Here is a 25,930-nt window from a genome sequence, read left to right on the forward strand (position 1 = left end):
AAACAGGTAACAACAGTTTACAAATCATCATCCATAATTGCTTTTGTCAAGGATGACACTTAAGGTAAGAAAAGGATAGAAGAGGCATTTGAGGAGTAAACATTATCTCCTCTTTGTCTTGTTCTCTCCTCAGCAACACAAAAGACTGATTAAGATTGAGGTTCAGGGCGATGAAATAGCTGCCTGGGAAATATTAGTAGGTTAGAATTACTTTGTTGCATGACACAATACCAATAGATGCTTCATGTTCAGAAAAGGAGAGGCTCTTGTCAGCATTGGCACCTAAACAATAGCGGCTTTCTCGACGTTAATACTACGCGTTTGACTTGACGAGCACCCCACTGTCATTTTGCCTTCTTGGAGGTATACGTTGACAGCTGATGTTCGGAGAAGATTGCATCTACTGTAGCTTGCACAGACAGTTCAACGCCCCCACGCTTAAATTTGTTCAGAAACTTGAGGAAAAGACTTCGCAAGAGATTAGAAAAAACAGCAGGAGACATGAAACACTTGAGACCAGGGACAAAAAATATAACACGAAAGCTCAGATTTTCTTCTCATAGATTTTCTTTGAAGTCTTTAGGTTCTTAATCGTGTCCTGAAAAGTTGGTTGTGCAAAAGATCAGCAGTTGCTGCATTCCCTCATTCCTTATGTGGGAAGTCAGAACGGTGTGCTTTGCCGCGGTGGATGTGTTGCTAAACAAAAAGAAGCTCCCTCGCTCCTTTTATTGGGAAAGAATAGGCCCTTTAAAACCTGTCCAGCCTTAGATAATTTCATTCAGCCGGCCCCTGCTCTACCGTCATTGAATCTGCATCCAGGGATCAGGTTCACAGGGATGGGTTGATAGCTTCCCAAGCCTCTTGGCCTTTTGTTCTACCAGCCCTGCGCTGCTGCACCCCCTCCTCTGGAAGCTGGGGGACACAGAGCTGATGGGACATTGGTGAGAAAAGTCCAAAATCTTTGTAAGTAGTAGCAGTAAAGGAGTAGAGAGGTGATTGTTTTGTTGGTTTTAAAGGTTGTGAGATATCCATAAACTTTTTGGACATTCTTTTAAATACATATTTGAAGGTAAACAGGTGCATTAATGCACAACTTTTCCAATAAAGGGGCAATTTCAGTTTAACCAAGGTAGATGTGGACCACCCAGGAATTCCTAACATCTCTTTCTGTTCCTGGTCTCGAGCCTCGGTTGCCTTTTTTGTCATCCATAAGGAGCATTACTGAGTCTGAACTTGCCTAAACCCTTGTGATCACACCTCTTGAAAAGGTTTTGTTTCCTCCGCCGATTGGTATTCGAGGCAGGTCACCGCACTCCCACCCTCCTCCTCCTGCTCCTGATCCCCCTTCCCTTCTGCCCGCCTGCCACCCTCGCTCCCCCCCTGCCTTCCCTCCCACGTTTGAAAGCCCTGTTTTCATTTTAATTTGCACCTGTTGTGCAGTTGTTCGCCGAAGGCAAGTGCAGACCAGTCAATCGCACTGAGACGTGTTAGGAGGAGATGTGGGGAGGCTTATCTTTTGATATGTATAATGTTTTAAGAAATGTCATGCATGGACTTTATCTGGTTGGTACTTTTGATTCTGAGAAGGTTCAAGAGGCACGGACATTTTAAGCCCTCAGTAGGTTTTACGCTGCCATAAAGCCTACCTTTATTATGCTTTTCAAGTCCTTACAGGGTTGTATTGAAGTTTTGTGGCCAAGAAATGAATCTACTGCTTTTCAGCAAAGCTCTGATGGACTCATTGCAGCTTTTCTTTTCGTTTTTTTTATTTCTCAGAAACATAAATTCAGCTAAAGCACGTTAAAAAAAGCCTCCACCTCTTCACTGTGGTGGCTCTAACTCTGGGCCCTCCCATGATTGGCTCTCACCACAGAACATTCTTGTACGAGCTGCCAATGAGGTGTGTCCCCATGTGATGCCATGCTTCTGGCTCGCCTAGTACTCCATCTGCACTGCTCCAATAAGTCTTCTGACGTCCATTTCTGCAATGATTTACGCTGTGGTGCGTATTCACTGAGAACCAGCCGATGGCGGTGACTAATTTGCACGAGAGCCACCTTTGATTGAGTTCACAGCCCTTATTTACAAGCTGTCTATTTTAAGAAAAGCAGGCATATGTCTGGGACCTGGGTGTTGTGGAAGCGGGCGAGCCCTACTGATGCTGCTCTGAAGCTTTGAATATGTGTGTGTGTTGTGTGTGTTCAATCCACCTCCTGAATTTGTATCCCCAATGGTCCTAAAGGCACTGTCGTGTTTTTATTTATTTATTTATTTTTGTTTCATGAGTTAAGGAACATTTATATTTATGTTCACGCTTCACTGGCAATGCAAATGTGAAGACATCCGAGGGGGTACATGAAATGAATAATCTAAATTAGTATAGGTTAAGCCTTTTGTATGCATAGCAACAAGATTTGTAATATTGCATGTGTTATGTGGAGCATCTCAAACCTGACTGGTATGCCTCAGAGCAGAGCCATCCTGAAAGGTGCAGCCTGGTGGCATCTAAGGCATGTGAGCAGGACTGAAAATTAGTGGCTATTTTGGCTCGCATCTCCTTGACAGCTGTCTGCCCACTGCTGTGATTCAGTCACAAATTCCAGTCGCAGATGCTGTAATTGGGGTGTAACACCACACAAAAAAGTGGGGCTACGCCTTCATGAAAGTAGTGAATGTGGTGTTATCTTTTAAATCTGGAAACTAGCCTCCATTTCCAGCAGCAGTTGCAAAAGTGTTTGCTGTCCTTTCTTAATTCCTCCCTATATGATCAATTTTCTCCTTCCATTTTCTCTCTATCTCTATCGTAGCTCTCAATTATGAGAACGTGGTGGAGACGGGTTCTGAGACGGAGGAGGAGGACAAGCTGCTCGTGTCTGAGGAAGACGCCCTGATTAATGGCACGGGCAGCCCGGCCAGCCTCACCAACCCTGAGGCCTCGCCGCGCGCCGAAAGCCACGGCCTGCTCACCAAGGAAGAAGAGGACGATGAGATGCGGGATAGCGGCGTGGAGCACATCTGGCCGGACAACGACATGCTGAGCGCCTCGGTCGACGGTACTGGTGAGTGTCTCAGATCAGAGACTGCTGTGGTAGCATCAAATAAACCTGTCATCTCTTTGTAAAATGGCTAAGATAAAAAATATGACCCCAAATAACCAAATTTTCATCAGATCTCCACAATCTTGCTCAATAAATACTCTATACCAGCTGTAGCTTTTGTTTTATCTACTTTCAGGTAAGCTGGCAGTCACAAAAAACTAGCAGTAAGCTCACCTTCCGATACTTTGTGTGCACATCCTGCTGCTTGTGCTACCATCTTATACCGTAAACCCCACCCATCTGGTGCTTGTGTAGACTTAAACAAACCCCACAAAGCATTCTGCAAACAATGTTTGAGCCAGGTCTGACGGTGAAGCCCCGATGATGCTCCCTTTGCAGACAGACGTGATAAACAGTTACTCTGCGAGTGACAAAGACCATTTGGCTCATGCTTAAAGAAAAGTCTTACTCAGAAGAAAATATTTACAGGAATGTAGGAGCAAAAAAAACAAGAGACAAGAGAAAACTCTGCAGGATGTAAGAGGTTGTTGTTTAATTCCCAGGCAGGTGATACCTTCCGAAACTTGACTGACTGATTGTCTTTTGTTGAGCAAACCCCCTCCACCACCACCCATCTACACTGCAGGGGCTCCAGTCACGGATGCTTGAAAGATAAATACTTTTAATTAGGGGGCAGGGTATAATCATTAAAGGAAGCCAGACTGCTGCAAAAAGTCATTAACAATCTTAAATGAAATTTTTATTTTTATGATAGCCATTTACATGTATAATAAGAGTCAATGATTCTTGGAAGCATGTGACAGGAACAGAGTATGGCGAGAAGTCATGTAAGACAGCCCATTTAAATGAGCTGGGCTTTGCTATTCATTTCTGCTAATGAACTAGCTGTGCACGGTGCCGAAAAACGGGGGAACATTCAGCAGTCTTAAATTTTAATATGGGGGAAAATTGCACATTTATTAGGGATGGGAAAAAAAAAGTGGATATCAACATTCACTTCTCCTAAATAACACTTCATATTGGCTCCTTAAGGGGTGAAAGAAAGAGGAGACACTTTGGTAAATAAATCAAGATAAAGGATAAACAAGCTGTCATTGCGTACGGTAATTGTTTATTTGATAAAGACCTGCGGTGCCATAATGTCTGTAATTCAACTATGTTGCAATTTCCAGATAATATGCTTCTTGTGTGATAAAGTGTCTGACATATTTCAGAGAGCAAGTCAAGTTCATTAGAGTGTTTGGGAGGCTCTTTCCCAATCTTGCGGGTGCTGTGTTTCCCAGCCCTTCTTTTTTTCCCCCCCTCCGCGGTGCCTTAGTGTCTACAGTGATACCTCAGCACATAACTTGGGCCTGAGATAAGTTAGCACCCTCCCTCCTGCCTACATGATTTGGTCGTCACTCCCCTATCAAGAGCTGCTGCACAGGTCTATGAAAAGAGAGCAAACGTAGCAGACTGTGGTTGCCTGAAAGTTGGTGCAGCCTCCAAAATCCTTGGGTGATTGATGGTGGTAAATTCAAGGTAGACTGTTAGTGTAATGTACACGTAGATAACTTTTTGCAAGTGATATGCACGTTTATCGCAAAGCGGTTTCTGATTCCAGGGCACAATCAGAATCTTGTGTCTGGCGTTGTCCTTGACATTCCCTAATCCCACAGTGAGACTGGACGCGATGTGCTGGAAAGCATGACATCATTATCACTGACAGACATTTTCAAATAAATCACCTTTGCCTGCCTTTGCCTTTTTTTTCCTACTCCTTTTGGAGGCGACAGGAGGAATTTTGACTTCACAGCTTGCACAGTTTGCTTCTTGTTTGCTGGACTGCTCATGTTCGCTCCATCAAACAAAACAATCTTTTGCCAAATTTGGCTTCTGCTTTTGATTGAACAGTGGTTCTTGTTTTCTTTGCACATCTAGCAAGTTTCCCAGTTGCCATTTAAACACCCGCTGCATCCAGGAGTTGACTGTATTTTGCAGTAAGTGCAGTGTTTTGGATGCTTATCCTTCCTGCAAGGTGTTAGATTAAAAGGAAAACATTGTAAAAACAGAATATCTGAAAATATCTAAACTGGCACCTTTTTGATCCAATCTTGTTTTGCTTCTATGATTCTGAAACTGCTGCTCAGAAACAACAAATTCAGAATAACTGAGGCTACATGCATAAAGGCAGAACTTTAAAGCGTCTGTGACTGCAGCGACTAGCCATAAAAATAGGAATGTTTTCAAGATAAACAGCATCAGAGCCACTATGAAAATAGGTGGAATTACAGTCAAGCTGAGGTAGTCTGGACTCCTCCTGAGCCCAAGAGTCAACCCTCCGACCTCAACATCACTCTTCAATGAGGTGTGTACCTTACCGCCTCAGGTCATCTGGGATTTACTGCTAACAAAACAAAGTTTTCTTTCCACCATTTAGTGGACAGTTACCTACAAAAAAGGCTTCCCATGAAAAAGAACAAGCCTGTTCTTGTGGCATGAATAGATATTGTCTAAAGATGTTTGATGAAACAATCTCTCAACTTTTAGTGCCTCTTCTTGCAGAACAACCAGACACCAAGTTAACCACAATGACACTTTGTCCCATTTGAATGTAGCCCAGGACTGGCATGGATGTGTGCATGTATGTGTGCCAGAGGCCTCAGCAGAGAGGTGTATGTGGTGTTAGCCTACCTCCTACTGGAAGCAACCTTCCCTCCCTTCAGACCACAGATAACAAAAGTTTTCCAAGGTAAATAGGGGAGAGTGAAGGGCCAGTTAATCCCACTGGTCATCCCTCTTGCGTCAGACAGAAAGCATGCAGTCAAATTTAATTACCCAAAGTAAACACGGTGCCTACGAGGACACAGAAATGTGAGGGAGATTTCCATACATGCTGATATTTGATACTTTTGGGTATATTTTAATCTGTGGCAGTTTTTTTTTTAATCTGTTTTGTTTTGTCATCTTTTAATTTATGTTGTTTAAAGCCTGTTTAGTTTTTCATACTGCGACTGTGGTTTGGATGCTGTTTGGCATGCAATCAAATGTACAGAGAAAAAAGAGGGGGGAAAAAAAATAAAAAAGTTCTGGCAAAAAGAAAGTTAAACTACCCCTCCAGAGGAGTCTGTCATTATTCTCTGAAGCCATTGACAGGAGTATTTATCATTTCACCGCAGAAGCCAAATCTTTAATTTCAAGCAAACCCTGCATTGCAGACCCCAGAAAACATTCCACAACTATTGAGCCCATTGTTTCCCACTGAAAATAAAAATTCTTGTTGCTTCTGGCTTTTGTGTGGAGTAATGTAAGCAGGATAACTTTATTATCAACAACACACCCACAACTTTTCCTGTATTATATCAGCCAGGTTTCTCTAATGTGGGTGCTCATCCTGGTTTAGAATCCCAGGGACAGTCAGCGACATCAGACCTTGCTTGTCAAAAAAATAAATAAATAAATAAAAATCCTTCACAATGCAACACTTATATCGTCCTTGCAGGAGCAGCAGAGCAAGAGCAAATGCGTGCAATGAAAACAATGCAGGTTTTTTGTTCCCTATTTAATACAAAAGCCACATGTTCTCGGAAGCACCTTGATTTAATTTTTACCGACGAGGCAAAAGAGGAGGAACCAGGGGCTTCTTAAGCTGATTGTCCAGTCCACGTCCTACCGTCGACCGTGAGTTGCAGGGGGGATTTGTCAGAAGAGGGTTTGTTTATGAGCCTGTCAATCCTCTGTTTATTTACAGCTGCCTCACCTGTGCCAGGACAATATCTCCCTGTCTGCACAGGCTGGGTGCCATTACCCTGATTAGGCAGCATGAACTTGCTCTATGTGGGCCAACACAGAGAGGGGAAGTTATTTGAGTATTGCTTAAGGTTTCCTCAGGAAACTAAATTGTTGAGGTCAATCTGAAAAGGGGTGGGGCCAAAAAAACTGATTTCAGAGTTCTATAAAACCTAGTTGGGACTCTGAGTGACATGGACGTGGAAAGTTCTTTCTTCTCATTTGTCCATTTAGTTGCTCTTTATTCCTCACCAGAAAACATGAATTCCTTGGCTCCACCCACTTGAGGTTTGCCCCCAACCAATGAGGTTATTTCTGCCCATGAGAAATGTTTGCGTAGCTCAAACTCTCCATTTGTGGTCAAAGGCTTGTATTTCTTTTAGTTACAGGAGCACCAATTCTCTGCTAGGGCTTGTGGCGAATAACAAAAATGTGTGTGCTCACAATATCCAGAGCAGCTTCAGATAAAAGCATCCACCAAATGACATATGATAAAACACGCGTGATCTTGCATGCAGAGGATTGCAGCAGCGTCACAGCCGGGGAGTAATAAGCTCAGCTTGCGTGTTGGCTGGAGCTCCATGATTGCTCAGGTGGATGTGTTTCGTGTTGTATTTAATCGCTGTGTTTGGCGACTGAAGCTTTCTTTGCTCTCCCTCACCACTTGATGTCATGTTAAAGGTAAATAAGTCACTGTCTGGTCCGGATGATAGCATTCATTAAGCATGCTGAACAAAGCTGTGGTGCACCATGATGCACAGCGGTGCCTTTATTGCTTTCTTCATACCTTTTTCTTCTTCCTAAAGACCTCATTGTCACCGTTAGTCACCCTCCCTTCTTCCTATTTTCCTTTTTCTGTGCAGATGAAATAAAGGATGATTTCGATGCCCTGGGGCCTGATGCCACTTTGCAGGCAGTTGGAAATGGTACAGGTGAGTTTTCTGCCTTCTAACCTTTTCAAATTGGTCACAATCGGTCAATAAATATACAGTGGAATGAGATTTAAGTTAGACTTTTATAAAAAAGTATGAAACACACACACACACACACACACACACACACACACACACACATACATATATATATATATATATATATATAGAGAGAGAGAGAGCGAGAGAGAGACAGAGAGAGAGAGAGAGAGATTCATACAGACATAAAAGAAAGATAAAAATGTGGAAAAAAAAGAGAAAACAACAAAAGAAGCTGGGGCTTCTGGTTCTATTCATTTGAATATGTTAAGCAATAATTCACTGCCCCTGAGTGACAACATCCAATAACAGCCAGAAAATACCAAACTTTAAGGCACATGACAGTCTCTTCCCACCCATAGGCAGGTTCCTGACATCTGCATGACAACCCCAAAAGAAAAAGAAAAATAAGACAAATTACATGCTGTAATTAAAAACTGATTCAATCTACATTGAGGTGTGTTTACATGCAGCTAACGTGATTCATAACATTTGATTTCACATGCTACTTTCAGCCCTTTTGGTTAGCTAAGTGTTTCTTCTTGTGGGGCTGAACCCGATCTGCCATTTTTCATTAAAAGTGTGTGGTTGATTTGCAGCAACACGCCCCTGCCTTCCATGATATCATCCTGGCCACCTCGACAATTGGCCTTGGATGCTGCTCTGGTAAACCAAACTGGCCCCACAAAATGCCACGCAGCCTCAAAAAGCCTCTCTTCAGCTTTGATTACTCTCTGTTCCTCATGGTGTTTCTCTCTTTTTCTGCTGAAAATCCAAGCAGTGCAAATGTTTTCCATTTTGAGTACTTAAAGGACTTTTGGAAACAATAGAGTGGAAGCTCCCCGCCACCAGATCACATGTGATTTTGCTTAAAGACATGAGCAGTGTGATCACGTCCTGATGCCAAAGCACACTTTGATCCAGGTGATTTCCTCCTTTGCTGGAATGAAAGCTTTTCTTAAAGAAACACTCTTGAATTTTTCCATCCAAATGTCATATGTATGCTCAGCGTTAAATAAACAACATTTCATCACCCTGAAGGTTTTCAGATGTAAGCCCAGAAACTGATTGGACTGAGCCGCACCCTGGTCAGTCATCAGTCAATCAGCAAAACATTCACACTCTCTCAATTAGCTTAGCCGTCTTCTAAGAATCACCTAATGAGAATGGTGTAAATTCTGCCATCACCATTATCAAAAGTGATCCATTGGCACCGATGACATTTCAGTGCCATTTTTGACATCCTAATATCTGCTACCTTGACCTTTTGCAAATTGGCTCACGGAGTCATCGCAGTTTAACAAATAGCTCTTTAAACCTCACCTTGACTTGTAGTCTAAAAGCCTCATTAACAGGGGGGGGGAGTCTGATGAGACGTCACTTGCTTTTTTGTTTCCACGCTGTCAAAACAGCCTCCAGAATCTCTTCAGGTTTGTTTCAGACAGTCAACCATTCTCTTGACTAATGAAGGCTGCTATTTTCTTTTAGCTCTGGTTAGTATTTTTTTTTGTTTTCTTTTTTGGAGGCAGCTATCTCCATGCTGCAGCTTAAGAGTTTCCCTGTAGAGAAGGGGACTGGGAAATAATTTGAGAATGCGCATTGTGTGGCCTCAGCACTTTGGCTGGCTTAAGACATGTTCTGCTCAGCCATAGCTGAGCAGAACATGTCTTTTCTTCTCCTTTCTGTGCTGCCTTGTGGTTTGGCTGTGGCAGTCTGTTCAACACAGAATCAACAAAAGCCACAGCCTCTTGATTGACCTTCTACATGAAAGTCGATACAGAGAAACGTGGCTCTGTTGCTGATTAAAACAGGATTGTGTATACGTGTATATAAATGTAAAGGAGGGTGTTTCTCTTTTTTTATTTAACAGTTATAAACTTCAAATCAGATTTTCTGTCAGGAGTAAATTAAATCAGTGAAGTTTTTCTTACACGTTGCCCCTCAGCAGCTCATAGTAGCACATTTATCTTTGACTTTTGGTCTGATTAAGTTACAATTCTTGTTTTAGCAGACATGGCGTGACAAGCAAGCCCCGTAATTCAGATCTATGCTCCCCAAAGCGATGCTGTAATGTTTCAGGGTGGCGATTGTCATTGAGTTTCCACCAAGATGTTCCCAAGTATTCTCCTGTTAAGACATTTCTCTGGGGGAAGGAGTGAATCAGATTCAGGCTGGTCTCCCCCCCTCCTCTCCTTCTCCTCTGTCTCCTCCTTCACCACCTCTCTCTTCTTCTCTCTCTTCAGTCAAGAGCATGGATTGCACTTCAGAGTTGGAGGACTTCTTTTCCAAGCGGAAGCTGGATGACAGCGACAGCCACGTGGTGAGCATCGCCGAGTACCTGCAGCGCGGCGACACCGCCATCATCTACCCGGAAGCCCCGGAAGAGCTGAGCCGCCTGGGCACACCAGAAGCCACAGGACCAGAGGAGAGCGGTATGAAGCCGGTCGGGGAGGTGTGGGAGGGGCTGAAAATCAAGAGTCGGGGTTATGACAAGGCTCTAAAGATAGATGCTGACTAAGAAACTCAGATTAAACTTGCCAAACTATAAGCTGTGCTCTGCATCATCGCTAAATATCTTTAAACATTAGTTATCAGTTCTTAAATCAGATACTAAAAGTTTGGAAAAATGAAAAATTAAGTTCTAAAAGTTGAATCTGTATCCCCCCTTTTCTTCTTTTGTTTAGATACAGACCCAGTGTATTTTAATCAGCTCAACCCAAGAAAAAACTTTCAGACCCCACAGATATCTTTAAACCAGCGTGATCAGATGAAAACAACTTCATTTGTCTAATTACCAAAAAATATTTTTACTTTTTACTTGTTAACCATCAAGAAACTTCATGTACTGTCATGATCAAAATGACTGATGCAAGTAAAATGTTCTTACATAAAAACATCCTGAAAAGAAAAAGATCTTTTCAGGCAAAATACCAAACGTATGACCTAGTTTTGATCTATTCAAGGCATTTATCTTATTTAGATTTGAGTTTTTGTACTGAATCCTGATGAATTGGTAATATTTATCTTCTAGTTATGTTTTCTGGATGTTTATTTCTTTATTTAATTTCTGGTTTAAAACTATTTCATTCAAACCGGTCATTTTTGAAGAATTGTTGCCCACATTTACTCATTTGTATAATCTATTCTTCCTTTGTTTGGAACATGTTCTGGATAATCTCTTCAAAATCTCAAAGTTTAAACATTTTATGTGAGAAAAACTCAAACTATTTTGACCTACCATGAGCCTGGAAATGACCATGACCTTGAAAGGCTGTAGCAGTAAAACCAATACTTGGGCTATATTCTGGCTCACATGTGAAAATCTTTAAATCAAGGCTTTAAAAAACCGAGGCATTATGTGTGGCCTCGTGTTGTAGCATAACTCCTGCAGTAACAGCTTGCTCAGCTAACAAAGCAAATGTTGAAGGAAAAAAAAAAAAAAACTGGACAGAGCAGCAGCTCTCCCCGCTGACACGACCGGGCAGCTGTTGGTCCCACAGATTCGCCGGATGCCTGGGTGTTTACCTACAGTCTTAAGCAACAGCTGGGCAGGGGCTTGAAATTAGATAGCGCACCTCTGAAGCTCCCCAGGGGGGTTGAATTTGAACGGGTTCATGAGTCATGCTGCAGACATGATGATGGTGTCAGAGGGAGGGGCATCAGAAAAGTGAGGGCTGCTTTAAAGCAATTAGGGAGGGAGTGAAGTGTGTGTCAGCAAGTTCATGGATGCATTTGTGTAGGTACGTTAACGTGTGTGTGTTCACTACCATGTCAAGGAAAGTGAGAATGAGGAGAGTGCTGTGTGAGGAGGTGAAGCGGATGCCAGCCTGACAGTGAGGCTCTCATGTGGAGCAGATTGCACAGATAACTCCCATACCACTCTGGGCAGCCCGCCCATTAGCTGCCATTGATTCGCTGACCTTTTGGCCCGCTTTCCCTTCCCCTTCCCCTTCCTCCCCCTCACCCCCTCCTCCTCCCGCTGTCTCCTGTACAGACCTGCCACCTGGAACGCCAGATGCCTTCGCCCAACTGTTGACCTGCCCCTACTGCGACCGGGGCTACAAGCGTTTGACATCGCTGAAGGAGCACATCAAGTACCGCCATGAGAAGAACGAGGAGAACTTTGCCTGCCCCCTGTGCAACTACACGTTTGCCTACCGTACTCAGCTTGAGCGGCATATGGCCACACACAAGCCTGCGAGGGATCAGGTGAGGGTTTTTTTTTTTTTTTCCTCCCATTTTCGCTGTCCCCAGTTTCTTTCCATTCCTAATGTGCTCTGATCCCTTAGAGAAGAGAAATCATTTTTTTCTGATTGGCAATCATTATTAATTTTTCATGGCATTTTGAAGATGCAGATCCTTTAATGGTAATAACTTTAATTGAGGCTCTAAATGGTTTTTTGATGGCCCTCTCTGATATGATTTTCCAGTCTCGTGTTCACGATCGAATGATTGTGTTAATTTCCAATTTGGAAATTTTTATCAGCTCCTTAACTTCACTTCACTCCTGGCCTTTAATGTTCTTCTGGTGCAGCCTGCAGTGGTGGCACTCCATCACCCCACCTCCCCCCCACAGCCCCTCCCTCCAACTTGTAATTTCATGCACTGCATAAACATCTGTGTATACTTGAATTTTCTTCTGCGATTTATATCATATATCCCTGAAATGTAATGTGAATCTGTTGGCAGTTAGCATGAATCACCTTAAAGTCCTGCAACCAACAGTTACGGGTGTTTAACTCGCTTGTCAGTTTTAAGTAGAGTTTCTGCACATTGGGGGGTAATTATAAGTTCTCTGCTAGCTGAAATTGGAGCAGTAAATTTTAAAGTAGATGATGTCTGAGTTTCTGCTTGGAAGGATTACCTTTGAAGTTAATCACTAAAATATTTAGGTTAAAATAATGCAGTTTTGTTGCAGAATTCCTATTACTTTTTTTTTTTTTTTTTTTAATGGCAGAATAACTACAATGCAGCACTAATAAAAGCAATTACAAAAATAATTCCTCACTTCCAGATATCTCATTTTCTCCAGAGCGTCCTCTGCCAGGAAACCCTATTTTTATTATGAGAAAAGAATCCACCCATCTAGCCAATCACAGATGATATCATGTACCCAGATGCATTGGGATGTTCAGTCTCAGGTCGTGGGTGTTGTGTTGTGTTGTGCTCTCTGAAGCGAGGATGGCAGGCTCAGACTGTGGCTGATTTGATCAGATGTCAGCAGCCAGCACTTTCACCTGATCTACCAGCTGGATATAAACGTGAGCAGATGGGCCTGGCCGAGAAAGCCGCTGCCCCCCAATCCTCGTATTACAATGCTGCTACTGCTTCTCTTCAGGATTCAGTCAATGGCCAAAGGCTCTTATTCATGCACCCACAAAGCTGGTTATCTTGATTTGTAAATGATCCGGATTGTTTAAGTATTAATCCTCCAGATGAGATTGAGGTGATGTCTTACTCGTTCGATTCTTTTGTAGACGTTTCTTCTCTAGGTGGCGCTCTGTTCTTTTTCTCTTGCTACTGATGCTAATTATCAGCTGATTAATTAATGCAGAAGAAAGAAGCATTTATATTAAATGTACATTTGCTAATTAACAACAAACTGAGGGAGGACTCAGCCACAGTCAGATTATCATAAAGAATAATGTCCTGATAGGTAAACATGTGCTGAGCTGTTCTGTCTTGTATGTTTACAAGCATTAATACTCCTCCTCCTCTTAACCAATTAGCTGGAATATGACTAATTAGAGGTTATACATATGCAAACATCTAGTCCGATCCTGTCCCCGCCCACATGCCATGAAGGAGAGCAGTTTGCTTGTGCCATTCACAATTAAGAGTGCAGTGCAATTGTGTCTTATTAGCAGTGGTGGCGAGACTAAACTTTACAGGGCAGGGGTCCTCAGGGGGAGAGTAAGAGGAAGGTGGTGGGGGCGGAGGCAGCCAAGCAGCTGTTGCTGTTTGTTTATGCAACTCAGCAACATATGAGCGGTGGGGTCCCTCTCCGATGCTTGGCGGGGCCTCGGCTCTCCCCCGCTTGATCTTTGAAGGTTGGGGCTGTTTGAACAATTCCTCCCAGTCCTCCCAGTGTCCTGTGCGCCACCATCTGTCTCCCCAGGAATGTGGGTAGAGTCAGCACACACCCCAGCATTTGTCAAGGCTGAATAGGGAGGAGTGAGGCGCTGAGCGTCTCCCCCCAGCGAGCTCAGAGAGAATATCTTCTTTTTTTTTCTTTTTTTTTTATTTACTAACCATTTAACATCCCCACCTCCTACTTGGAATTAATTGTTTTGCAAGTGACGAGCCAGGTTTGCAAACCCAGCGTTGTTGTTGTCACTGAGTATTATACTTTGATTTTTTTCTTTCCAAAGAGAAAAGCCCTGTTTGAATTGCAAATTTGATGGATTGCAACTGATGTTTACCTTTGAACAGCAAATCAAGGCCGAGCCTATATGCTCAGTTGTGCATCCTAAGATTATTAGAGACTTTTGAGGTTCCAGAAAAAGACCCAATTACTGTGTAACACATTTGCAACGACTGAAAGAGAATCATTCATATGGTGTGAATACAGGTAAACGGGGTAAAAGAGCTCACAGAGGATTCTAAACACATATTACACTGATTAGGCCCAAATGAATGAAAAGTAGATCAGATCGGCACTTCTAATGAAGGCTCCAAAAAAAGCGTCTTTTCATTTATTCCATTTTCTGGGCTGCCAGATTCTAAAGACATGCCTCCTTTGGCTGAGAAGCCAGGAAATTAAAAGGTATGTGATTCTCTCTGTTATCACCACCGCTGCTTGTAGTCGGAGGTGAGAGTAGAAAGCCAAGTAGCCTCGTTGACCAGAGAAGCCATTTGGCTTGTTGCTTGTTGTCATGCCAACAATTGTGATTGTTTATTGGACTCTCAGTCCCACAATATTTATGCAACTTTTTATTTATTTACTTTTTTTTTGTGAAGATAATCTCTCTTTCTGTTTTTTCATACAGCACCAACTGCTCAACCAAGCGGCCGGAAACCGCAAGTTCAAATGCACCGAGTGCGGCAAGGCTTTCAAGTACAAGCACCATCTGAAGGAGCACCTCCGGATTCATAGTGGTGAGTCACACGAGGAATGTCGCTCTGCTCTTTGAATATTCACAACGGTGATTTAAGAACACCACAAATCTGCGGGAATTCCTTTTGGTTTATTTTGGACCCTCCCTGCTGGTAACAGACTCTGTGTTAAAAGCATTCCAGCTGCCAAGAAAAATATTTGCCTCGAAATGCATGTAAGGCATATTTGGGCTTTCATTGCATTTGTTAGTTTATAGTTTGCTTAACAGCCCCTCAAAGAACATGCCAAACCTTTTTTATGTGCATTAGAAATAAATCTGGACCAAATTGCTTACCTTTTTCTAAAACATGGTTGGATTAATTGTTCATTTTTAGATTTAATCTGAATTTTCTTTCGTATTTTATAATAGCTCTAGATGATTTATCTGCTATATGCAAGACAAAATAAACTGCCCACTTCTGCACTAATAAACATTAGCAAATTAGCTAATTAGTCATGTGCATTTTCCCCTGTAATTGATAAATAGTCATAAATAGTAATTATAATTATTTCAGACTTCTCATAGTACATGTATTTTCTGTTTCAGGTGAAAAACCATACGAGTGCCCCAACTGCAAGAAGCGTTTCTCCCACTCGGGCTCCTACAGCTCCCACATAAGCAGTAAGAAGTGCATTGGCCTGATTGCAGTCAATGGCCGTATGCGCAGCAACTTGAAGCCAGGCTCCTCCCCAACTTCTGCCTCCACCTCACCCACCAACACCGCCATAACCCAGCTGCGGCAAAAGCTTGAGAATGGCAAACCGCTTGGCCTTGGCGATCACAACAACCACCTGAACATCAAGACAGAGCCGCTTGACTTCAATGACTACAAGCTAATGATGGCTTCTCATGGATTTGGCACTCCTGGTTCATTCATGAATGGAGGCATGGGAGGGAACAGTCCGCTTGGGGTCCACCACAACTCGACAGCTCAGAGCCCCTTGCAGCATCTGGGGATTGCTGGGCTGGAGTCACAACTCCTTGGCTACCCAGGTCCACTGGGGAACAACCTGAGCGAGGTACAGAAGGTTCTCCAGATAGTGGACAACACTGTGTGCAGGCAGAAAATGGACTGCAAGCCAGAAGAGCTCTCCAAGCTCAAGGCCTACATGAAAGAGCTTGGTAACCAAGTGGAGGAGCAGAAGCGGGGGCTGACATCACCAGGGGGGCATCAGGTTGGTCTTCCACTTGTCAATCACAATGGCGCCACCAAAAGCATCATCGACTACACATTAGAAAAAGTGAATGAAGCCAAAGCCTGCCTCCAGAGCTTGACAACAGACTCAAAGAGACAGATTAATGATATCAAAAGAGAGAAACCCAACCACATGCTTGATGGAGGTGTAGATGAGAAGGTGCAGGAAAACATGTTTACACCTTATGCTTGTCAGTATTGCAAAGAAACCTTTCCCGGGCCGATACCTTTGCATCAACATGAACGCTACCTGTGCAAAATGAACGAGGAAATCAAAGCCGTGCTGCAGCCCAGTGAGAATTTAATGCCCAACAAACCAGGGATATTCATGGAGAAGAACCCTCACTTACCCACCTCCATGATGTCTGAGAAGGGACTCACTGGGCCTCTTAACCCTTACAGGGACCACATGTCTGTGTTGAAGGCGTATTTTGCCATGAACATGGAGCCCAACTCGGAGGAGTTGCTCAAGATTTCCATAGCGGTCGGCCTTCCTCAGGAATTCGTCAAGGAGTGGTTTGACCAGCGAAAGTTGTACGAGTACAGCACTACCAGAACCCCACCTCTAGAGCACAGGAACAACACAGATATGGTTGTTGGAACAAATAACCACCACATTTCACCAAAAGACTCTTTGGCAGCTAGGTCACCTGTGTCTCTTCTCAAACCTACTGACCGCATCACATCCCCCTCCATCGCAGAGCTCCATAACAATGTAAACAACTGTGACAACGCACTCAGACATTTGAAGAATCACCAGTTCAGCGGAAGCACCAAACCCGCAGGTGAAAAGTTGGACCACTCCCGCAGCAACACACCATCCCCACTAAACCTGTCCTCCACATCTTCCAAAAACTCTCACAGCAGCTCCTACACTCCAAACAGCTTGACTTCAGAAGACCTGCAGGCTGAGCCGCTCGACCTTTCTCTGCCAAGACTAATGAAGGAACCCAAGCATGCACTGACTGTCAAAAGCAGACCTAAAATCAACAGTATTACCATTGACCATAACAGCATCCCCTCTCCAAGAGAGCACTTCGAAGAGCCTTTGAACTTGGCCTATCTTAAGAAGGAATTCTCAGGCTCCACCAACAATGGAAACCTTGAAAAAAGCACTAGCCCTATATTCGGCATTAACCCATTTGCTGCCAAACCCCTGTATACATCACTTCCACCTCAGAGCGCTTTCCCACCTGCCACATTCATGCCCCCGATGCAGGCCAGCATACCAGGTCTTAGGCCCTATCCGGGCATGGATCAAATGGGCTTCCTACCGCACATGGCCTACACTTATGCAGCAGGGGCAGCTACCTTTGCCGAGATGCAGCAGAGAAGGAAGTACCAGCGGAAACCAGGTTTCCAGGTAAATAAGCCACCTGTGGTTTTGTAAAAGCCCCAGGCTCGCTTAGATTCTCTAAAATGATATGAACTCATTTATGTGCTAATTAAAAGAGTCAGGAGAGAAAATGGCTCACCTTAGGTAGACTGAACTGGCAAAGACGATGGAGATAAACAGCTGGGACACCACCCTGAGGTGGGAAAAAGTGGGGAAAGAAGTTCAGCTGTTCACAACAGAGAATCTTGATCGAATCAGCTTTATTTGCAGATTTCTGGATGTTTGTAGTGTTTTTAATTTTTTCCTCAAAAATTGCCTGAAAATATCAAACAGTGTCAGGTTCAAATGAAATAACAAGCCCCAAAATTTAATCCCAGGGCAAACTCTAATTGTTTCCAGTCTCCATTGTAAATTTTACTTGCTGATGTAGAATATATTAATGCTCCCGACTCCTCCTCCAGAGCTGGCCTGAGCACAGATATTTTGTTATTAAATATGGGTGAAAGGCCTTTGTAAAAATGACAAAGGTGAGCCCCGGAGCTGTGCACTTCTCTGAAATTTCCCACTGCAACTTTGCTGCATTTTAAAGAGAGCCAAAGCCAAAATGAGCTTCTCCAGTACATGTGGATTAATAATGCACAGTCTCCATGTTCATTACTAGTGAATGCTGAAGGCTGTTTAACATAGAGGGAACCATTTTGATGAAAAAAAGTATTAATAATGTTTCCTATTCTAAGTTATTAAATTAGATTTTAAAAATACAGCTACAGGCGTTTAGTTCAAATTGATTGCGGAGTGATAGTGGTCCGTTCTTAAAACACAGAGCAGCGCTGTCCTCACACTATCACACATATTCATTAAAGCAGGCTTTAGTGGCTCAATATTGGCCATTAAGGTGCACCTTCTGATTATAATCATTATATGAGTTTGCAATTTCAAGAATGGTTCACCGGTCCTCCGCTAATGTTGTAATATTGTTCTCCATCAATTCATATTCAAGACTAATCTTCACCATAAAAGGGTGTTTTTAAAGGAATGTGCAGAATTAACACGAGTTCGTGTGCAAAATTAGCCCACACCGGCTGCGTTTTATAACGAGGAAGCTGTCAGTTATAGATGGGAGATATTATTCCAGAGCTGAAAGTTTTATAAGAAATAAATGCTGGTGTGTGCTGGTAATCAAAAATGTATGAGAATGTGTAGCATTGTGTTGAGTTTACAGCTTTATGACTAAAGAAACAGAAGATATCTTTAACAGCATTGAAGCAGCCTATTGCAAGTTCAGTCATTTATTCCTAAAATTATTTAGGCTTTCTTTAGGATATAAGTTATTTTGAACTCTCATCTGTTTTTAGAGTCCTCTCAAATTAGCATTAGATAAATATTTAGCAGTTATTATCACATGTATCCTCTTGTTAAACGTAGTACCAAATTACTTCGTTTTGATACCACATTTTGAGATTACGTACCCTGATAAACTTGGAATGCATCCAAAAATGAGAATAGAATTGATTTGTAATATTTTACATTTATTGACTGGAAAAAAGTACAGCTTCATTTTTTTTATTTATTTTTTTTTTTTTTACCATTTAGCAAGGTTATATTTAGCTTTTTGGGTTTATCTATTTCTTTCAAATTGTTTAAAAATGCCATATCTAAGTAGTTTGGGGAGTTCTCATATCAAATAATCCTTAGATACATGTTTAGAATCAACTTAGCATTAGCGATATTACATCTTAAGATTAAATATCTTGGTATTTGTCCAAAAACCAAAAACAAAAATTAACAAAAAGAAATAGCATTTAGAATGATACAACTCAATGGCTGAATAGCCTCTTAGCTGCAGCTACAGTTCTCACATTTAACAAAACTTTTTTAAATTTATGTTTTTATTTAAATTCATAAGGAATTAAAAAAAAGCTATAGTCCAGGTCATATTTTTATTTTATATTTTGAAATTGCATACCTTTACAAATTCTGAAATAATGCATATTTAGAAGAGAAGTATTTTTTTAGTTTTGTGGTTTAAACTAAAAACACAACAGCTTCCAACAGCAACTGCACTTTTCTCACATTTTTTTTAAAACCACATTTAGCTTTTTGGGTTAATTTTCTTTTAGTTTGGATTTATCTGTTTCTTTCAGTTTCCTCCATATGTATGTCCTACAGTTCACATCAGATATAATTATTATTTCAAAAAGGCCTGGGAGGCCTCGTTTGAATCCAGTATCTACTTCCTATACTTGATGACATCACTATTAAATATATTTGCACAAATGTTTTTATAAATGTTTTATTGTTGTTTATACTTTGCTTTCAGAAATTGGTCAGTTGCTTTTAAATGTGTTAAACAAATAAACAAAATATAATTTCATTGGTTCATTTTCACACTTCGATGCACAAATAGCCATCTTCCTTTCTGATATTTTCATACCAGTTCAATGACCAATCAGGTTAAAACGGGCCTTCTGAAAGGAAGGGGAGGGGGGGTCTTAAAGAGACAGGAGCTAAAATAAAGCTCTCAAAAGGAGGCACATTCCTTATTATTTTTTTGTTTTCTTCTTTTTCTTTGTGTTCTCTAAGGGGGACCTGCTCGACGGTACACCAGATTACTTGTCAGGGCTGGATGACATGACAGACCCCGACTCCTGTCTGTCGCGGAAGAAGATTAAGAAGACCGAAAGTGGTATGTACGCGTGTGACTTGTGCGACAAAACATTCCAGAAGAGCAGTTCCCTTCTAAGACACAAATATGAACACACAGGTATATACTGTTCTAGACCCTTATTTTAAACCCCATGCTTTTTTTTATGTTTTAAATGTTTGTGTTGCCAAATCTACCAGTATGAATCTATATAAATATATATTCTGTTATCCCTTTTTTTTCCTCCTCCTTTCCTTCTATGTTTAATCCTTAAGTTGTATATGTAAACCGACACCTAACTTGCTTCTTCATTGACAGGGTTGAGATGCCACTTAAACAGCAGATTTCCAATTTTGACTTTATCGTTTGATGTTTTAAAACTTTTGTGTGTTCTCTGAAAAGTAATTAATGTAGGTAGACCAGATGAAGAGGGAGATATCTTTGCAAATGTTTGTGTGCTTTATTTTCCAATAATTTCTTGCTGTTGTAACCATTTTGCTTTCTAAAAGACACACATCAATCCACCTAGATGGATAAAGCCAGAAAAAGGCTTCTAATGCCTTTATCGGTCCCATTATTGGCGATAGATCACATCAGTAGAGTGGTGGTCAGAAGCTTCAGAGCACTGATAACAAGTCTTTCATTATAGTTATTATATAGAGATCCTCTTTCACTAGGTTGCATCATTTATTTTATCCACTATCAGTAGCTGAGCGTTCAGTGCTTTATGCAGCCTTTATGTTATCTGCCCGGACATAAAAGGGAGGGAGTGTGCACCGTCAGAACAGTGCGCTGAACTCTTTTTTTTTTTTTAAAAGGGGTGCGTTATCGCCCAGCTGTCTTTTGCATCCCTCACCAAATGCAGTGCTTTCATGTTGGTGACACTGCATGTTGTTTTTAGCAATAATGTGTGGCTCAGAAGTGGAGTTGAGTGCAGCTGAACCAGCCAGATGTTGGACAGAAGTGCAGTCTAAAAGCCGGCTGGCTTGTGCACTCGAGTGTCGGGGAGGGGGGTCATGTGATTTGTGAGAGGCAAGCAGCCATGTTTCCACACGTGGCAAGCAGGAGCTGTATATGAGGAGATAATATATATAAAAAATGTAGGTACCTTTAGGTTTCTGAGCAATGTTTTGGAAAAGTGTACAGCGGACATTCGGCCACATTACAAGCCTGAGAACATTTATTTAGCTAGACGGTTTATGGCCCTGTGTTATTCATCCTGCCATTGTGGCCAACTTGGGTTTCTCATTTTTGCTTTGGCATCCAAAGACACATTTAGTAGAGAGAGCAGCCTCAGACCAAAACCTTTAGGAGGGCCCAGCCATCACCATGAACTTGAATTGTGTTAGGAGATAATCAGGGTAACCCCTCAGAGCCTCCCTCCATCTCATCCCAGATTTGTTTACTCCTTTGTTGCGCCTTCTCTGTTTGTTTGCTTTGCAGTAGTTTATTTCATGATGCATTAATCAGAGTGGCATGCAGACCTAAAATAAGTAGTTGTGGTTGAGTTTCTCCATGCTTTAACCACAGGAGGGAATTTCCATAATGTAGGCCCGTGAATGCAAGCGTACTTTCTCATCGTGCTCGCAGTTTTGGTAAACAAATAGCTGAAAGTCAGAGTTGGATTTAAAGCTCTGTGATGTCATTTTACTCCACTGCCATTCAGTTCATCAGAGTTTTTCCTCAAAATTTTGCTTTCCTCTGACTTGTCTAATGTGTTGCTGCAGCAGGACATGCAAGGCAGACCACTCACGTCTCCGCTCTTTGTTTTGTGTCTCCGCAGGCAAGAGGCCGCACCAGTGCCAGATCTGCAAGAAAGCCTTCAAACACAAACACCATCTCATCGAGCACTCCAGACTGCACTCAGGGGAGAAGCCGTACCAGTGTGACAAGTGCGGGAAGAGGTTCTCTCACTCGGGCTCTTACTCGCAGCACATGAACCACCGCTACTCCTACTGCAAGCGAGAGGCAGAGGAGCGGGAGGCGGCTGAGAGGGAGGCCCGAGAGAAGGGCCACCTGGAGCCCACTGAGCTGCTCATGAGCAGGGCGTACTTGCAGGGCATGACTCCTCAGGGTTACCCAGAGCTGGCTGAGCGTGAGGCCATCCTGAGACATGATGCCGTGAACGGAGGGATCAGAGAGGGACATAAGGAAGTGGAAGGAACGTATGCAAAGATCGGACGGAGGGACGAGTTTGAGGAGGAGGAGGAGGAAAGCAAGAGCATGGACACGGACCCAGACACGTTGAGGGACGAGGAGGAGAACGGAGAGCACTCGATGGACGATAGCTCGCTGGACGGCAAAACGGAAACCAAATCGGATCACGAGGACACGATGGAGGATGGCATGTAATCATTGACAACATTTTCAGAAGCTTCCCATCTTAAATTTTTAAGTTTCTCTCTTTTGGTTCAGTATTCTTACCTGCTCGGTTTAAAACGCCGTGTTTTAAGCTGCACGTGCCTGAAGCTTCCGGGAAGCTTTCTTTGACAGACTCCTTGAGGGGGGACAAAACGATGTCCGCCGAACAAGACACGGACTCAAAAATCAATCTGGGGGAGGCGTTGAAGGAAGGGAGGCATGGGTTTGTGAAATAAGCTGCATTATGCAAACCGAACAACAAGTAAATGAATACATTTCAAAAAATGTACAGTACTAAGGCCTAAAAATATGTGTGGTGCTAACCTCCTCAAATAAACCCCCTGTGTTCCATAGTATTTATAGCACAACTAGTGACTTGTACAAATTGCACTCCGCTTCTATAATCATGAACAAAAATAATAAAAAGTATTGCCTATGTATATATTTATACAGTGTTGGAAAAAGAGCAGTAGTATCTGCACTACAGTCCTTCGATATTACCTTTGTTATCACCCACCCAACCTACAGTGTCGTCTTTTAGTTCTGCCATGTTGCAAACATCTCCAGCCACACTGTTTTAGGCCTGTTGAATCAACTTCAAATGAAGGAATTTTAAACTGTGTGAAGATTTTTTTCTTTCTTTTTTCTTTTAGAGGATGAAGTTTTAAAAGAAGAACTTCATTTTAAGGGAAAAATACAGTTTATGAACAGAAGGTGTTGGCGGGGAGGGAAAAAAATGAAGGACGAAGCCTTTGTAAGGTGTTTTTGATAAGAAAAAAGAAGCCTTATATGCAAACCTTTTAACCTGTGTGTTTTCTGCAAGTGCCACCCTCGTATTGTGTAAAAGGAAGGTTACTTTTGTTCACCAGCTTCAGTATTATGAAATGGTTCACTGTTGTTCTTTGAAGCACCCGTGTCAGTATTAAGACTTATAGGCAGCAGTTCCTTAGTTTACATTATGTTGTGCAATGTTTTCTCAGTTCTTTTTCTTTTGTCAGTATTACACCAAACCATTTTTTTTGAAAACCGCAAATTGCATTCATTTATTTGTAGGTTGAAAAAAAACATTATTTATGTGGCCCATTTTATATTTCCTAATTTTATTTATTTCATACTGTTGTGTACAGTACTATAGTTCTTCAATATATAGATATATTTTAGTAAAAAGGAACATCGTGTCGATCATAGGGGCAAATTTTACGTAAAGAGAGCATTTATTGTGTTTTGAAACATTGTGAAATGCGAAGTTTAATCTTATTTTATTTTATTTCCTTTTATTTTCCAGTTACTGGAAAATTCCAAATTTGGGAACTTTTATACAATTGTGAAAACACTGTATTTTCGACTGAAAAAATTCCACTTTCTTCATCTTTGTTTCTTTTTTTAAGCTAAAAAAAATGAAGAGGGACTGTTAAATACTATGTATGATATCATGACTGAAGAAGAAATCTTTCCTGAAATGTCTTTGTAAAAGTATTATTGAATTCTTAATTTGTAATTTCTCTTGAAAATGACCCTGCTCGAATAAAAGTAGCCAAATTACAGAGTACCAAACCCTCAGCGCTTGTGTTTATTCACAAACTCTGGAGCTTTCCTCGGCAGCTTCCGGCTCCAGTCACGTTAAATCGTTTAAAATGAGAAAACCTGCAAATCTTTGTCCTCTTGGCTCATTCAGAAGCCGCTGTGTCTGCTCCTCGTTATTATGTTAATAAGATACAGTTTCAGTGAACATTCTCAAATGGATCAAAGTGAATTGACCCCAGCTCTGCTGCTTATTATCTCACATTTAGATGAAACTAAACATTTATTCTCCATTTTTTCCCACCTGTTTCTGCGATGTACTTTCAAAACAGTGAATATCAACAGTGTTTAATACTGTGTTCCATTAAAAATCCCACCAACACCTACATCATCCTCCTGTAAATACTGACACTGTATATTTTAATCTGTCCAGCTGTGTTGGGGGGACTATTTAATCCTTTTTTAAAATGAAACCCAAATATATAGCATTTATTCTTCATGCATCATTTGAAAATTGGCCTGAGGTGTTCTTTCAATATTAGATAAACAAAAACAAATATACATGTGATACTCCTTTTTCAGGCCCAGTCGAAATCTATAAATAGTCAAAATGCAAAACAAGAGGATTTACTAAGATTTATATCAATTCCTTTTTTTTTAGCTGCTTTATCAGACATTTCAAGGCCTTCAGATTTTTTGTCTCTAAGCTTAAATATTCAGTAGGTCAAATCTCCAGAGCTTCCCTCTCTAATCTCTTCATTTTTCCATCCACGAACAAGCATCTCATTTTCCAACTCTGTCTAAAACTTTCCCCAGCCCTGACAGGTGGACTCCAGCCGAGTAGTCCTCTCCAGCGAAGGAGACGCCTCACTCCATTGGCCACTCATGCCGTGCTATGCAGATTAAAAGCAACATCAAAAGGCCGAGATGAAAGCAGCAAAGGTTGAACGATGCCAAACATCAGAACGCGCTTTGCATATTCCGATTTTCCTATCGATCGGCACACCATCAGATCATCCACGGACCATCTCTTAGATAAAAGAGGAGGGTCTTAAATGATTAGCTGGTGAATTTGATAATGTGCTGTGAACTGGTCAGACTATTACACATGCAAAAAAAAAAAAATGAGTGCTTATGTCAAGATGGGTGAGGAGGGAATCCTCTGTAGAGTATGGCCATCATTAAGAGAGAAACTTCAACCTTCCTCTACTTTTACATCTTTTAGATTTCAACTCTGTAACTTCACAAGCAGCTAAAATTGAGGTCAAAGGTGGAGATAGGTGTGATGAAATAGTCCTGCAACCTCATAGCAGGGGAGGCAGAGATGGGATGACTGAATTAGGAAATAGGGGAAAATGAACATTTTTAGGTCAAAAAAGGCAGAGGGAAAACTTGGAAAAAAGAAGGTGTGGAAGAAAGAGACTTTTCTATGCTAACTGATGAAAGATATGACTCCTTGAGGCCTCTGCTCCTTTTGTATTTTCTGCTGTCTCTTTGAATTCCAGTTGTCACCCTCAACTATTGGCTGATAGTGATGTTGATCCACTCTAGTCTTACATTTAATGATCAATACTGTCTCGGGCTATTAGCTATGGGCTGAGAGGATGGCAGCTTCTAATTGCAATCAAGCTGCATGCCTGTGCCCTCGATTGATTTTTGTGTGTTTGTGCACTTGATTTCATTTTTATGTTATGTTTTGACAGCAAGTCCTCCTTGTAAAATGCTTGCAGACCTTCTGCTTTCAAATATACAAGAGTTAATCCCAGATTAGTGTAAAACAGTGCAGTAAAATGCATGATTAGACCTCGCTGCCCGGTGCTGTCTGCTCCAACATGCAGACCTGTTTGGCCTTTCCTCTCAGGCGCCGGTGATTTTAATCTGCTCTGATGGAAAACGGTGTTGGGAGTGTTGCCCGGCTCGAAGAACATTCAGAAAGCGGGAAAAACAACAACACAAGCGTGTAGTAGTAATTCATACG

General features: G+C 41.8%; 1 protein-coding gene across 4 annotated transcripts in view; it reads left to right on the plus strand.

Annotated features, from left to right (window-relative positions):
* Nucleotides 1-23,980, plus strand: part of zeb2b (zinc finger E-box binding homeobox 2b) — a 77,449-nt gene extending 53,469 nt beyond the window's left edge. For 2 of the 4 annotated variants that reach the window (XM_041978584.1, XM_041978585.1), the window contains 8 exons: nucleotides 2,808-3,059; nucleotides 7,691-7,759; nucleotides 10,042-10,230; nucleotides 11,793-12,007; nucleotides 14,788-14,896; nucleotides 15,442-17,453; nucleotides 20,010-20,190; nucleotides 21,854-23,980. In XM_041978584.1, coding sequence (XP_041834518.1) covers nucleotides 2,808-3,059; nucleotides 7,691-7,759; nucleotides 10,042-10,230; nucleotides 11,793-12,007; nucleotides 14,788-14,896; nucleotides 15,442-17,453; nucleotides 20,010-20,190; nucleotides 21,854-22,422 — 3,596 coding nt within the window. In that variant the 3' untranslated portion in view covers nucleotides 22,423-23,980. The remainder of the gene's footprint in view (nucleotides 1-2,807; nucleotides 3,060-7,690; nucleotides 7,760-10,041; nucleotides 10,231-11,792; nucleotides 12,008-14,787; nucleotides 14,897-15,441; nucleotides 17,454-20,009; nucleotides 20,191-21,853) is intronic. The other 2 variants (XM_041978586.1, XM_041978587.1) reach the window with 1 other exon arrangement.
* The last annotated feature ends 1,950 nt before the right edge of the window (nucleotides 23,981-25,930 follow it).

The sequence above is a fragment of the Melanotaenia boesemani genome, chromosome 24 (assembly GCF_017639745.1).
Source record: "Melanotaenia boesemani isolate fMelBoe1 chromosome 24, fMelBoe1.pri, whole genome shotgun sequence".
In the NCBI taxonomy this organism is placed as follows: domain Eukaryota; kingdom Metazoa; phylum Chordata; class Actinopteri; order Atheriniformes; family Melanotaeniidae; genus Melanotaenia; species Melanotaenia boesemani.